This window comes from Dipodomys merriami, unplaced genomic scaffold (assembly GCF_024711535.1).
Source record: "Dipodomys merriami isolate MVZ:Mamm:240054 unplaced genomic scaffold, mDipMer1.0.p SCAF_81, whole genome shotgun sequence".
Taxonomy (NCBI): Eukaryota; Metazoa; Chordata; class Mammalia; order Rodentia; family Heteromyidae; genus Dipodomys; species Dipodomys merriami.
The window spans coordinates 86,036-101,325 of record NW_027206413.1 but is presented as its reverse complement, the minus strand read 5'-3'; the positions used below and the strand labels follow the sequence as shown (position 1 = coordinate 101,325).

At 38.6% G+C, this 15,290-nt stretch overlaps 1 protein-coding gene across 7 annotated transcripts in view; it reads left to right on the top strand.

Annotated features, from left to right (window-relative positions):
* Positions 1 to 15,290, top strand: part of LOC138819708 (SUN domain-containing ossification factor) — a 66,132-nt gene that overhangs the window by 9,362 nt on the left and 41,480 nt on the right. For 4 of the 7 annotated variants that reach the window (XR_011369582.1, XM_070011232.1, XM_070011235.1 and 1 more), the window contains exons 2-9: positions 3,109 to 3,220; positions 5,423 to 5,530; positions 7,291 to 7,439; positions 9,125 to 9,262; positions 9,764 to 9,914; positions 12,364 to 12,487; positions 13,110 to 13,246; positions 14,483 to 14,550. Coding sequence is in view for 6 of the 7 variants with exons in the window: in XM_070011232.1 (XP_069867333.1) it covers positions 3,109 to 3,220; positions 5,423 to 5,530; positions 7,291 to 7,439; positions 9,125 to 9,262; positions 9,764 to 9,914; positions 12,364 to 12,487; positions 13,110 to 13,246; positions 14,483 to 14,550 (987 nt within the window). In the remaining variant the exon portion in view is untranslated. The remainder of the gene's footprint in view (positions 1 to 3,108; positions 3,221 to 5,422; positions 5,531 to 7,290; positions 7,440 to 9,124; positions 9,263 to 9,763; positions 9,915 to 12,363; positions 12,488 to 13,109; positions 13,247 to 14,482; positions 14,551 to 15,290) is intronic. The other 3 variants (XM_070011234.1, XM_070011236.1, XM_070011233.1) reach the window with 1 other exon arrangement.

Sequence of the window (15,290 nt, the reverse complement as noted above, 5' to 3'; positions counted from 1 at the left end):
CCGGCTTTTTTCTTTTTGCTTATGTGGTGCTGAGGAATTGAACCCAGGGCCTCAGGCATGCAAGGCAAGCGCTCTACCACTGAGCCACCTTCCCAGCCCAACTTCTGTGTTTTTGTCAAATGTCTGGGCATTTAAAAAACTTGCTGGCACTATATTTCTATAGTAGGAATATGATCTGAGTTTGGTTTTAAGAAGCAAACCTGCACTGCCCAGTTCAATTCTTTGACCATGAAATCTTCTCACTGAGCTCTCACTTACCAAAAGCTGTTTCAGACCGTAGTCACAGGAAAAGTACTCAGTGTGTCACATGCTGGTGACAGGGCAGTTAGTTTTTTACCCTGGAGATGCTCACTGTTTTGTGGGAAACAAAAGTAAGCAGTTAATTTCAGTGTATAGTAAATATTCAGATAGAGATTCCTAAATGGCTATGAGAATTTAGAGACAGACCACCAACCTCTAGCATGTAGAAATGAACAGAGTCTCAATTCTCAAGTAGAGAAAAGAATGATAACAATTTAGGGACATTTTGGATAAAAAGAAATGGGAGCAGAAAAAGAACATTGTTGGGGTACAAGACTACAGAATTTGCTAAAGAACTGGGGGTAGAAATCTGTATCACTGAAGCATGAAGTGAGATAAAATGGCAAGAAATACAAAGCTGAAGACTTACTAGCAGAATGTGAGTGGGTTTTCAGTATATGGAGATAAGCTTGAGTTTTGTCAAAGAAGTGAGGGTCTGTTAATTTGGTGTTAGATTTTTGGCGGTATTGTGAAGGATTGGTTTACAGAGGTAACAAGATAGGAAGTAGGGAGGACTGTTGGTTGCTCACAGGTAATGGTTTTCCCTAAGTCATAGTGGGACTTCAAAAATGGGTTGAAGGAATTTTAAGTAAAATAAACACCAAATAGTGAAGGGAGGGTGAAGGCAAAGGAGTAGGCACAGATTTTTCAAGTTTCTAAGTTGAGGATTGCATAGAGAACAGTAGTACACAGTAGGGACAAGGATATAGGGGAAGAGATTTGGAAAAAGACGGTTCCATTCTGGATTTAATTTGGGAGATGTCTTGGAAGATGAAGGAAGAGAAATCCAGCTTTTAAAGGGAAACCTCTAAATAAGATTTATTCATTGAAAACACTAACAGTTTCATTCAGGTATATGAAGGAATGGACCAGTCAGGAGAAAACAGAACTAAAAAATAAAAGTTTTTGTAGCCACCAGCTAAAAACTATGAGAAATGAAGTCTCCCACTTAGATCATAAAGGCAAGACTCAGAACAGAACATGAGGCGCACCAGGGTTTAAATAGTGAGCAGAAATGAGCATGTCTTAAAGAGACTTGGAAGGGAGCCCTAGGGATAGGAGGAGTCACATAGTGTGCAAGCCAAAGAGAGAAGAGGCCCTCAGGAAGAAGCCATGCTCAGAGGCCAGCCTCCTGTGGGAAGCCGGAGCGCTAAATGTTGACCTACTGTATTGGTACAGAGGAAGTAGATTGTAGAGGTTGAATGATACTAAGTAGAAAATGAGAAAGTTGAAAGGCTTTGGGCTGACAACACTTCAGTGTACATTCTGTGCCAGGCCAAGACATAGTAAGGGCATGCATTTATTCCATTTCCCCATAATTTCTTTTTCCAGTGTTAGTGTTGAGGCATACAAGTTTTAAAGTTTGTTCAGGAATAAAACTACTAAGTGGGAGAACTGTGACTGAAATGTAAGTGGTTTTCTTTTTGCTTTTTGTTACACTTTGATTAGTGTTTCATCTTTTACCCAGATACCTTGCTTTTTGGCCTGATCATCCTATTTATACTTCATGATTACTCATAATCCTCCTTTTTACACTGCACATGTAGTTGGGGTGACTGGTACACACCATTGTCTGTCCCCAACTTTTTATTTGTTGAGATAGGTCTCGTGAACTTTTTGCTAGGGCTTGCCCTAAATGGTGATCCTCGGGGCTGGGAAGGTGGCTCAGTGGTAGAGCGCTTGCCTTGCATGCATGAGGCTCTGGGTTCAATTCCTCAGCACCACATAAGCAAAGCCGGAAGTGGCACTGTGGCTCAAGTGGTAGAGTGCTAGCCTTGAGCTGAAGAGCTGAGGGACAGCACCCAGGCCCAGAGTTCAGGTCCCACGATTGGAACCCCCCCCCCAAAAAAAAATAAAACCCCGTGATCCTCTTGATCTCAGCCTCCAGAATAGCTGATAATTACTTATGTGGTTAATTTCTTATTTATACCTACTTATTTGTAGTGCTAGTAGTGGAGCTCGGACTCAAGGCCTCTTGCTCTTCATGGCAGGCACTCTATTGCTTGAGCCGAGTTATCTGTTCCACTTTTTTTTTTTTTTTTCTGACTAATTGGAGATAAGAATGTTTGAGATTTGTCTTCCCAGGCTGGCTTTGGACTCCAGTCCTCAAATCTGAACCTTCTGAGTATCTAGGATCATAGACATGAGCCATTGGTACTTGGCTCAAATATAATTGTATTAACATCAGTTTTAACTATTACTGTACTGCAGTTGATTGGATTCTGATTCTTTTTATTGTGTACTGCTAATATAGTTCTGTTGTAATTCGTATAGATTTTGAAAGCTTTCTGTGTTCTATATTTGGTAATAATGATAATTATCAGATACTGCTGCTGTGGTTTTTCCTCTTATACTTTCTTAGAATTCATAATGTTTTACTTGGAATACTAATAAGACTTTATATTTTCTTAGAATATTACATTCCTTTTTCTTATTTTATTTTTTGTGGGTTGTGGGACTTGAACTCAGGGCCTGGGTGCTATCCCTGAGCTTTTTCACTCAAGGCTAGCACTCTACCACTTGGAGCCACAGTGTCACTTCTGGTTTTCTGGTGGTTAATTGGAAATAAGGGTCTTTTCTGCCTGAGCTGACTTTGAACTTCAGTCATGAGATCTCAGCCTCCTGAGTAGCTAGGATTACAGGTTTGAGCCACCAGCACCCAGTTTACTATGTTTCTTATAAGTATGGTAGGATGGGAATGTATTTTTTTATGGTCTGAAGTTCTTGCTCATAATTGGGACTATGCTGACTGAACAGCTTATTCTTTTCTCTTGTTTGGTTGACATTGCTGGTGGTGTGTGTTCATAGGCTTCCCAGTTGGCACGTGTGTTGTAAAGAGAGTTCTTCAGCTTCAGCATCATATTACTCTCAAGATGATAATTGTGCATTAGAAAATGAAGATGTACAATTCCTGACAAAGGTACCTAATGTAGACATTGTAATTTGTGTATCAGCTTTTTAAAAACTGTCTTAAAACATTTAGAATGAAAGTAATATATTATGCTACAACTTTTGGCAGATATTTATATTTTTCCTTGCTATACTACAAAGCATTTGCTTGTATAAGTAAGATAGTTTAGAAATACATACTTGTTGCTAGTATGTAGAATTTAGCAAACATCTTTAGTCTGCAGCAAAGAGAAAATAATGCATGTTCAAAGAAATAAGAAATACTGCTCTTTTTAATATTCTAAATACTTAAAATATGGCTAAAAAAAGCTCCTCTTACAAGTTAAACACTTAGAACTGATTGATTACTATAAGTAGAATTTGCAGCTGGTGGCTTTGTAGTTTGTTCTGTATAATTTAGTACAGTGAATACATAGAACCCCCCCAAAACTTAACAATCTCAACATCATTATTTTACTATTTTAAATGATGAAAGGTAAAAATTGGCTAAATTTAGCTGCTGTCTGACTTCAGTGTATTTATTTTAAAACATAAAAGTAATACGTATGACTACAAAAATATTCATATTTATATGTTATTCATCCCTAAAAGAACCTTAGTGTATTTTGGGGAAAATATTCAGATATTTTTCTGTGGAAAGATACACATTTATGTTTACAAATAAATTAATAATTTCATTTCCATTAAAATGTCACAAAACTTGTAATCCCACTGTTCTAGTGATATTTCTAGTATCTCCTTTTCATGTTGATATGTTCATACTGGCTTCATTTTTGTTCCATTATGTAGATACACTATGATTTATTATTTCCTTATCGATGGACTTTTTTCAGTCTTTTCTATTGAAGTGTGCGTATATGTGCAGTGCACAGATGTATAAACATTTACATGCTTGGTATGTTTTGGCATGGTATTTGGAGTGGATTTTTTTAAGGGGGGGGAGTGGGGGTGTTGTCGTGGGGCCTGAACTCTGGGCCTGGGCGCTGTCCCTCAGCTCTTCAGCTCAAGGCTAGCGCCCTACCACTTTAGCCACAGCACCACTTCTGGCTGTTTTTTGTTTTTTTGGTGTTTTTTTTTGCTTATGTGGTGTTGAGGAATCGAACCCAGTGCTTCATGTATGCAAGACAAGCGCTCTACCACTGAGCTACCGTCCCAGCCCCCTAGACCGGATTATTATTATTACTATGTTTAGTCTGGTCCTGACACTTAAACTAAGGATCTTGTTTTCACACTCAGCCTTTTCTGCTCAACATTGGCATGAGCCATTCCACTACTTCTTTTTTGCAGGTTGGTTGATGATAAGAATCTCGGGGAATTGTCTGTCCAGGATAGCTTTGAGCTGCAGTGCTCAGATCTCAGCTTTCTGAGTAACTAGGTGTTAGGTACTGGTGCTGGTTGGATTACATTTTTTATTTACATTGAATATAATTTGTAAAACTTTAAAGGATTGCTAAATTTTTCTCAAAAGTATTGTAATTTTTGTACAACTTAAAAAATCTATTCACTTCTTTGGTGAGATATTTGAAGACAAAATGTAGAAATGAATTTAAACAAAAGTATTACATGGGGAAAACTGTCTTCAACAAACATTTGAATACCTTCTATGTGCTACATAGCTTTAGATAAATATTAACTTTACTTTTGTGAACCTTACATTCTAGAAAACATTTAAAAAGACAAAGAAATCTAACTTAAATGAATTAGTGTCAAAACAGAAATTTTGTTCATCTGTTAAATATGTATTAAAGGACTTTTTTTTTAATTTTAGTGATAATAGGTTTGAAGAGGCCTTGCACCTGCCAGGCAGACACTGCCACGTGAGCCAGGTTTTTTGTTATTTTTATGTGTAGGCCAGCCTATTTGTATTTCCTGTGTAGCTGGGATGACAAACATGCATTATTGTGCCCAGCTTTTATTGGTTGAGATGTGGGTTGCTGAGGTTTTTGTCCCTTTTGGAGCCTCACCTTTTGAGTAGTTAGCATTACTGGCGTGAGCCACTAAACCCAGCTGAAGTTACTCAGAAGACCCATAGTGCTCCATGGCAGGACTAACGTGCTTATTACCAATCAAATGAAGTTCTTCAACTCTCTGTATTATACATTTTAATACATATCACACGTGTTTGATTTTACATATAGAAAGATATGGGCTTTAATATTTTTTAAGACTTTTGTAAAACAATTTCATGTTTTTTTCCTTTGTTGCAATATAGGATGAAAGTGAGGGACTTAGTAATGCTGAATTATCGGGAAAATCGAGTTCACATTTACCTACTCTTCAAGAAAATAAATTAAGAGATGACTACATTGTGGATGTACAAGTAAGCTATGTTGCTTTGCTTTTTAGTAACAGACTGTTCCAAAGTCCTTCACGAGTTAATAGAATGCCCCTGGGACTTAAAAGTATTTACTTGGCAGTAGTATTGCTTTTGAGAAAATATAAAGCTACAGATATAGTAATAAATGAGATAATTCTCTTTGAAGTAAATTCTTAGGTATGAGGTCAAATTTATTCTTATGTTCCCTTTTGGTTCATTGTAATAGCTCTTCAGATTTTCAGATAGCTCAGGTTTGTTAATTTCATTTTGTTGGATTTTGAAAGATACTAGTCAAATTATCTCATACATAGAAGTAAGAAAAAGTGATGTCTATAGCCCTTAAAATCATATAAATATCCCGAAGAGTCCTGCCATTACTCATTTTCTAGACTTGTATCTTGGTCGAGGCTTACTCAGGACTTTGAAACATTCAGTGTGTCTTCTATACCTGTGCTGGCTCCTAGAGTAGCCAAGACCCACATGTGGATAGTGAGTACTTGCCTCACAGCCCAGTCTATATTGAGACTTACTGTTGAGTATAAAATACATGCCAAATTTTGTGTACTGCATTTGATGCCGGGAATACGAAGGTCCAAAGCTCATGGTCCTTACTTAACTAAAGTATTGGTAGTATAAAGATGAGATACCAGTAATTGATACCAGTAATTGAGAAGTTACAGTGCTGTGATAAAAAGCCCATTTGTACAGTGAGCAGTGGAAGGATAGCACAAGGGAAATGACTGACTATATTTAGAGTGGGTATAGGAAAGATACGTTGATAGAGGCTTCCCATGCGAATATGTGGTCAATAGAGATTTCTGTTTTAGGGCAGGGCAGGCCTGGATGGACCCCAGGGTATTAAGACACTGAGGGAGCACCAAGAATTGTGTGTTTTGTTAGCATACTACTTGTACATATTTTGTATTGTTTATTGATACATGATATTTTCTAAACTTTTTTTTTGGGGGGGAGGGTCCGGTCGTGGGGCCTGAACTCTGGGCCTGGGCGCTGTCCCTCAGCTCTTCAGCTCAAGGCTAGCGCTCTACCACTTGAGCCACAGTGCCACTTCCGGCTTTTTTCTTTTTGCTTATGTGGTGCTGAGGAATCGAACCCAGGGCCTTGAGCATGCAAGGCAAGCGCTCTACCACTGAGCCACCTTCCCAGCCCATTTTCTAAACTCTTTAGGGTTGATGACTGGGTTGTATTTTTACATTTGTATAGGATTTCTTAGTTGCTACTAGTGTTTATTAATTGTAGTCACCGAAATATCTAAAGTTCTCATACAAAGTAGGAACTAGGGAAGGAGACAGGGACAAGCGCTCTGTTAAGTGTTGAATGAAATGTACAGAGCTTGTATTTTAATATGAAATGTATTTTTAAATTTATTTTAATTTATTTTTTTGTTGTGGGGCTTGAACTCTGGGCCTGGGTGCTGTCCCTGAGCTCTTCAGTTCAAGGCGAGCGCTCTACCACCTGAGCCACAGCACCATGAAATGTATTTGTTAAGATGGTAATGCCGGAAGAAAGGATTCTTTTTAATACATGTTTTATATTGACCATTCTTTTTTTTTTTTTTTCCCTGTGGTATTGGGGATCAAACCAAGGGCCGGTCTGTGCATGCTAGGCGAGTACTTTGTTACTGAGTTAAACCCACAGCACTTAAGCATTCTTTTTATGGTCACTTTTTAGCTTTCTAGAAACTTTTGTTCAGTTGAGATAATTGATTAATCTTAACTGTAATGTAACTGGAGTTTTTAATACAGCATACAGAGTCAGAAAAGTTAAGCCCGTCTGTGGTTGAGACACTCCATACAGTTGATTTACATGAAGATTCTTCCAGTACAGTTGTGAGCAACGAAAATACTGAAAATAGCTCATCTACCTCAGAAACCACTCAGATCTCAAAGCTTGAGTAAGTTGCTGAAAAGTGTACGAGGGGGAGGGGAGAACTTCTAAATGGTAGGGAAGTTTTTAAAATTTTTTTTAAATTAAATTTAATTGTCTCTAAGTGGTGGTGCATGGCGTTTCAGTTCAGCATGTCATGTCAACACTCCCATCTTTTCCTCTCCCATCTATCCCACACCATTCCCTCAAGTTACCCTGTTCTCTCTTCATGTATGTACAATATTATGACTGTATTACTACCCAGTCCTCTCTGCAAAGCAGTTTAATACTCAAATGTGATTAGCCTACATAGCATAAACTTAACTAGGTAATTTAATGCCTGTATATTGTGTATATATGTGTTAGGTTTTGGATATAATTAACTTAAAATGGATTTATTTACTTGGTTGCTTAATGTAGTTGGTTAGATCTCAGCCATGAAATCTTTTTTTGTTGGTCATAGGGCTTGAACTTAGGGCCTGGGTGCTGTCCCTAAACTCTTTGGCTCAAGGCAAGTGCTCTACCACTTGGAGCTACAGCACCACTTCCAGTTTTTGAGTGGTTCATTGGAGATCAGAATCTCACAGGGACTTTCCTGCCCAGGTTGGCTTTAATCCTCAGATCGCAGCCTCCTGAGTAGCTAGGATTACAGGCTAGGATTACACTTTTTATATAGTATAAGCAACATGAGATTGTACTTAGGGAAACAGTCTATAGTTATCTAAAATACAAATTCCAAGTTATGTATTTCCAGTAAGTATTACTGGTATTCCCTTCATAGTGTGTCTTTGTCTTCTTGAAACATACTGAGTGCTCAAAATGAAGCTTAAGTTATTTTGCTTTAGAAAATGAGTTATGTACTCTATCAATATTCCAAAAAACAAAGCAAAATGCCATGTCTTAATTTAAAGTGGAATTCTAAAAATGCTTTAGAACTTCACTGAGAGGTATTGAGATAATAGGTGGTTTTTGCTGCTGTATATTGGAAGAATTAATGTATTACCTGACAGAAATTTAATATTGGGAATGGTATATTTAGAATAGCTTTAAAGAATTCTAAAAATTTTATTAGCATAAATTGTTCAAGCAGTGGTTCAAATCCCAGCGTCATCCTTCACAGAATAGAAAAATGAATCTTAAAACTCAAATAGAAACATAAAAGACACCACCTTTGAATAGCCAAAGCAGTCTTCCACTAAATTTAGTTTTCTAAAAAAACAAAAGCAGTTGACTTAAAAGAAGTAGTCTGAGCAAGGTCTTGAACTTTCAAACTTTCTTTTTTTTTTTTTTTTTTTGTCGGTCATGGGGCCTGAACTCTGGGCCTGGGCGCTGTCCCTCAGCTCTTCAGCTCAAGGCGAGCGCTCTACCACTTGAGCTACAGCGCCACTTCCGGTTTTCTAGTGGTTTATTGGAGATAGGAGTCTCACGGTCTTTCCTGCCCGGGCTGGCTTTGAACCGCGATTCTCAGATCTCAGCCTCCTGAGTAGCTAGGATTACAGGCGTGAGCCACCGGTGCCCGGCTGAACTTTCAAACTTTCTTGCTCCAGCCTCATGAGTGCTGGGATTACAGGCAGGGACCACCATGAAAACATTTTGCAGAACTATTTTTTCTTAGGCTTAGATTGTTTCTGAAATCATGAGTAACATCTCCAACTTACATTATGGTCTCTAAATGGCCACATGGTCTTTTTTGTTTGTTTGTTTCATCTTTAGTGAAATAGAGAAATCTGGTACTCTACCACTAGATAAGCCAAGTGAATCTGAACAATCTGAAACGGATTGTGATGTTGGTGAGGCCCTTGATGCAGACGCTTCAGTCGGGCCGCCTGCATTTGTAAGTCCACCGGAAAGGTGAGTTCTCATTGATTTATGTATGTGTGTGGGGTACGTGTTTATATTTTCAAGACAGATTTGTCTGTGTTGCCCAGCCTGACCTTCAGCCTTAGCTGAAGGTCTCCTGCCTTAGCTCTTCCACCATTAGAATTGCGTGTGTAATAACTGAAGTGCATAGAGATAGAGTGCATACTTTCTACTTTATGACTGAAAGTAATTGATCGGTTTTTTTGTACATGGTAGTTGCCATAGTTTTGAGTGTTTAAAATTTGTTATCTGTAATGTCAGCTACTTGGGAAGCAGGGATAGGAGGATGGCAGTTCTAGGCCAGCCCAAGCCAAAACATAGCAAGACCCTTATCTAAAGAAAGCAAACTAGAGCAGAAAGGGCTGGGCCATGACTCAGGGGATAGAGTGAGTACTTGTCTAGCACGCTGGAGGTCCTGAGGGGTAAAACAAAACTTGGTATCTAGCTAAAGTTGTATTTTGTATTTTAATATGTATTTTGGGTTTTGAATAGCCTTGTTGGCCAGCATATAGAGAATGTGTCATCTTCACATGGCAAAGGAAAGATAACAAAATCAGAATTTGAATCAAAAGTTTCGGCAAGTAAACAAGATGGAGATGATCCAAAATCTGCGGTGAATGCTTCAGATAATTTAAAAAATGAGGTTAGTATACGACTTGGACTATACTTCATATGTAATATGCTTTTGTTATTAGTGTCTTTACTAACCATATTTGTCATAAAATTTGGAAGTTGAAGTAGTAAACAGACATTACATACATATACTTTTACCTACGTGCAAAATATAGGTAGATCAGCTTGTTTTGGAATGTTATTCTTGCAGTACAGACAGGATTATTACCACAATGGATCAATTTTATTTTCTTTTTTCCTTATGAATTCTACTTGGACTTCACATAGAGGTCAGGACTTCACGTGGAGGCCAGTATAAAATTTCCCAAAGGAATGTTGAACACAGCAGTTCTTAGGGTACTCTCAGGCAAGAAGTAGAACTAAGTAGAAGAGATGAAGATCTTTTCATGAAGTTAAAAACAAATAAATGGGGTCAAAGCGTAGCTCAATATTCTGGGCGTCACATCCATATTTGTGTATGTGTATAGTCTGTGTCTGTGTGCATGTGCTGGTCCTGGGGCTTGAATTTAGGGTGCTGTCTCTGAGTTTGCTTTGCTCAAGGCTACCACTCTACCATTTGAGCCAGAGCTCCACTTCCAGCCTTTTCTGTGATTTAATTGGAGATAAGAATCTTACCTGGCCAGATGTGCTGGCTCAGGCCTGTAATCCTAGTTACTCAGGAGATCTGAGGATTGAGGTTCAAAGCCAGCCTAGGCAGGAAAGTCTGTGAGACTCACATCTCCAATAAACCACTCAGAAAGTGGTGCTGTGGCTCAAGTGGTTGTGTGCTAGCCTTCAGCTGAAGAGCTGAGAGACAGTGCCCAGAGTTCAAGTCCCCACGACTGACCAAAAAAAAAAGAATCTTAACTGACTCTCCTGCCAGTGCTGGCTTCTGAACTGTGATCCTCAGAAAATAAATTTTATGATTTAGATACTGAGGAATATACATTTCCCTCCCTCCCTCCCTCCCTTCTTTCTTTTCTTTCTTTCTTCCTGAGGCTTGAACTCAGGGCCTGGGCGCTGTCCCTGAGCTCCTTTTGCCTCAAGTCTAGCACTCTACCACTTGAGCCACAGCACTACTTTGGCTTTTTCTGTTTATGTGGTACTGAGGAATCAAACTTGGGGCTTCATGTATGCAAGGCAGGCACTCTACCACTAAGCCACCTGCCCAGCCCCCAAATTGTGCTTTTAAAAATAAAGTGGAACTTTTCAAAGTACTATCAATTGATTATAAAATTGTTCTTAAATGGGGCTGGAAATCTGGACTACATACATAGAAAAAGCCAGAAGTGGCGCTGTGGCTGAAGTTGAGTGCTAGCCTTGAGCTGAAGAGCTCAGGGACAGCGCCCAGGCCCCAAATTCAAGCCTCATGACACACACACACACACACACACACACACACACACACACACACTTCAAGCCTCATGACACACACACACACACACACACACACACACACACACACACACACACACACACACACACACACACACACACACACACACACACACACACACACACACACACACACACACACACACACACACACACACCAGGCCCCCAAATTCAAGCCTCGTGACACACACACACACCAGGCCCCAAATTCAAGCCTCGTTACACACACACCCCCACCATCCCCCCCCCCCTTAAATAAGACAAATATTTCCAGTTGCGGGTAGCTTGTGCCCATAACAAATCCTAGCTACTCACAAGGCTGAGATCTGAGGATCACTTTTGGAAGCCAGTCTGGTCAGGAAAGTATGTGAAATTCTTTTTTTTTTTTTTGGGTCCGGTCGTGAGGCCTGAACTCTGGGCCTGGGCACTGTCCCTCATCTCTTCAGCTCAAGGCTAGTGCTCTACCACTTGAGCCACAGCGCCACTTCCGGCTTTTTTCTTTTTGCTTATGTGGTGCTGAGGAATCAAACCCAGGGCCTCATGCATGCAAGGCAAGTACTCTACCACTGAGCCACCTTCCCAGCCCCTGTGAAATTCTTATATCTAATAGACTACTTAGAACCAGAAGTGGTGCTGTGGCTCAAGTGGTAGAGCAGTAGCCTTGAGTACAAAGAGGCTCAGAGCCAGTGCCTAGGCCTTGAGTTCAAGCCCCAGGACCAGCAATAAGTATGTAAATAAATAAACAATAAAAACTTTTCAAAGTAGTATCAATTGATTATGCAATTCAACTTTCATTTAACTTGGCAGTCTCGTTGTGGGGCTTGAACTCTGGGCCTGGGTGCTGTCCCTCAGCTCTTCAGCTCAAGGCTAGCGCTCTACCACTTGAGCCACAGCGCCACTTCTGGCTTTTTTTTCTTTTTGCTTATGTGGTGCTGAGGAATTAAACCCAGAGCTTAGGCATGCAAGGCAAGCGCTCTACCACTGAGCCACCTTCCCAGCCCCTTGGCAGAAATACTTATATTTACTATTAATCTATATTCTTTGAAGTTTGAAGGTTTTGTTTTTTTTTTTTGCATTTCATTCAGAGTTCTGATTATACAAAACCAGGAGAAACTGACCCTTCATCTGTAGCGGGTCCCAAAGATCCAGAAGATATCCCAACATTTGATGAGTGGAAAAAGAAGGTTATGGAAGTAGAAAAAGAAAAAAGTAAGGAGGCATTAGGAGTCTGTTTTTTAAAAAATATTTAAGGGGGTAGTTTAGATATCCGTATGTCTTTTTAATTGGTAAAATAAAAAAAAATTGAAAGCTTTTCAAAAGAAGTTTATGAACTTGCTGCTGATTACTCATATTATCTGCTGTTGTGTCATTACATGCAGCTTTAATTGTAATAAAAACTGTTCTTGCATATCATTAACAAGCTAAAGAAAGATGAAGCAGAGGTGATTTTTGTTAAAAATTTATAGGAAGAAAATTGAAGCATGCAGAGTTCTGAGTCAGAAAGCTTTGACTGTAGATACAGTTAGATCCAAGTATTACGTTTTCTTTTTACTTCTGTAGATAAATCTGAATTAAGAATTCTTCGTGTTGGGGTTAGAAGTAGAACAGCCTGTTAGCCTGCTAGCCATGTTCTTTTTCAGTCTACACAAGTTACTGCAGAATTTTGAAGTGCATTTATTTGTTGGGGTTACTTTTGAAGCAAACCATTTTGAATGTCTTAAGTACTTTTAAACTATTTTCTTAGGCATCTTTAGAAGGCATCTTGTTTTGAGATCATTGTATTACTGGGGGTATTTTCAATCATAATCATCATCTGTATGTTTATAATAAGGTTTGTCTTCAGGTCAGTCATTGCACCCTTCTTCTAATGGAGGTCCACATGCCACCAAAAAGGTCCAGAAAAATCGAAATAATTATGCCTCAGTAGAATGTGGTGCCAAAATATTGGCCGCTAATCCAGAAGCCAAGGTACTTAAATATAAAATACTTAAATTTAGAAGACATATGTATATCTGTGTATAATATACATATAATAAGCATACATGTAATATATAATATAATAATAAATACATGCCTAAAATGCTATATATAATATATATGTAGGTTTTGTACTATAGATGTTAATTTACCTAGGAATTGTACTTTAATATTATTATTCTAATTCACTAATAAATGCTGGAGTATGCCTTTCCATACATTTAATTGTATGACGTTTTAGTTGATACTTGATATTTTGTATTCTAGTTAGCTTTTAAAACCTGTATGAAATTTTAAAAATAAAATTATTAATGAAAAATTATTTTTCCTTTATGGTTATAGACATTTAAACAGTGAGTTTTGTTTTTTTTGTTCATTTCTGGGATTGAACCTACCTCATATTTGCTGCTTTACTCTTTGAGCTGTGTCTCAGCCCTTTGTGTTTTGTGATAGATCTTTGCTAACTTTTCCCAGGTTGGTCTTGAACTTGTGATCGTTCTGCCTCTGTCTCTTGAGTAGTTAGAATTATAGGTGCCCAGCTTCAGACATTGAGGTTTGAGGGTTTTTTGTCTTGTTTCTTTTTCTGGATCTCAATGTAGGGCTTTGAGTCTGATAAGCTGGCCCTATGTCATTTGAGCCATGTCTCTGACACAGCTCTCTGGCTGTGATTATTTTTTTAAAGCAGGTCTTGTTTTCTACCAAGGCTGGCCTAGACCAGCCTATCTGCGCATTACAGCATTATGCCGTAAGTCATATACCTAGCTTTTTTTATTTTCTAAATTTTTTTCCTGTTGAAAGGGGTCTTGTGTAGGTTTTGTCCAGGCTGGTCTGGAACTTTGATCCTTCTCATCTCAGCCTCCTGTGGAGCTGGGTTGTTAGTTGTATTCTACTATACTCAACTCTTGAGTCCAGGGGTCTTGGGAACTTTTTGCCCAGACTAGCCTCCCAATTTATATATACTGAGAAGCTAGGATTATAGGCATGAGCCACAGCACCTGTCCAAGCTTTGAGTTTTAAATGGGTTTTTATAAGGATAGTGGAAAGCTGTAGGCTTACTAGCAAATTTAGCCACTTATATACTCCCCCCCCCCCAAATGGGTATTCATTCAGTCTTTGATATATTCTAACATCTAAAACTAGAAATCCCAGAAGACATTAGGGTTTAAATAAGTATTTTCTCATTATTTTTCCTTCAGTAATAAACTCCTTTTGCCTTTTAAAAAATAGAGTACATCTGCTATTCTTATAGAAAATATGGACCTTTATATGTTGAATCCTTGCAGCACTAAAATTTGGTAAGTAATATAAAATTTTGCAAAAGTACATTCTATATATGAACATATATAGGGTTAGATTGATTTGTTCCTGTGGTCATTTAACAAGCATTTTTGATTGATTAGTGTTGTTACTGTATAAAACTGAGGTGTCAGAAACACTAACCTAAACAATTATGTAATGGAATTAAAAAGTACTGCTGAAAGTGTTTTATAGACAGAGAGAAGATGCATAATTGTAAGAGGACTTCTGGAAGAGGTAATTCTTGAATGGATGGGATCTTAAAAGATCATAGGAAATGGCAGACGAGGGAAGCACAGCATTTTAAAAGGAACATGTTTCTTCTCTATGACTATCAACAGAAGCAGCCTAAAAAGGTTCTTAGAAGTGTGATGAGGATAAAGAAACACTTAAGAATAGTGGCAGATGACGTAGTCAGAGCATTTAGCTATGAACTGACCACCTAGTCAGTACTACGTATATCCAGTTTAATTATGTTAGATCTTTAACTGAAACACGCGTAGGGTAGCATTTGTTTTAATATGTGACATCAACCTGCTGTTTAAAGCTTTGTCATCATTGTGGCCTACTTGAAACTAGTCAGGAGACTGTTGTCACAGCCTAGGTGAGAAGTCGGGACTTACAAGTCCACAGGCTCAGGCCTGGAATAGAAGAATGTTTATGAAAGACATGTAGAAACTCAGCGTTTTATTACTTGATTTCATTGTTCAGGAAGCAGCTCTCTCAAAGGTATTTGGGG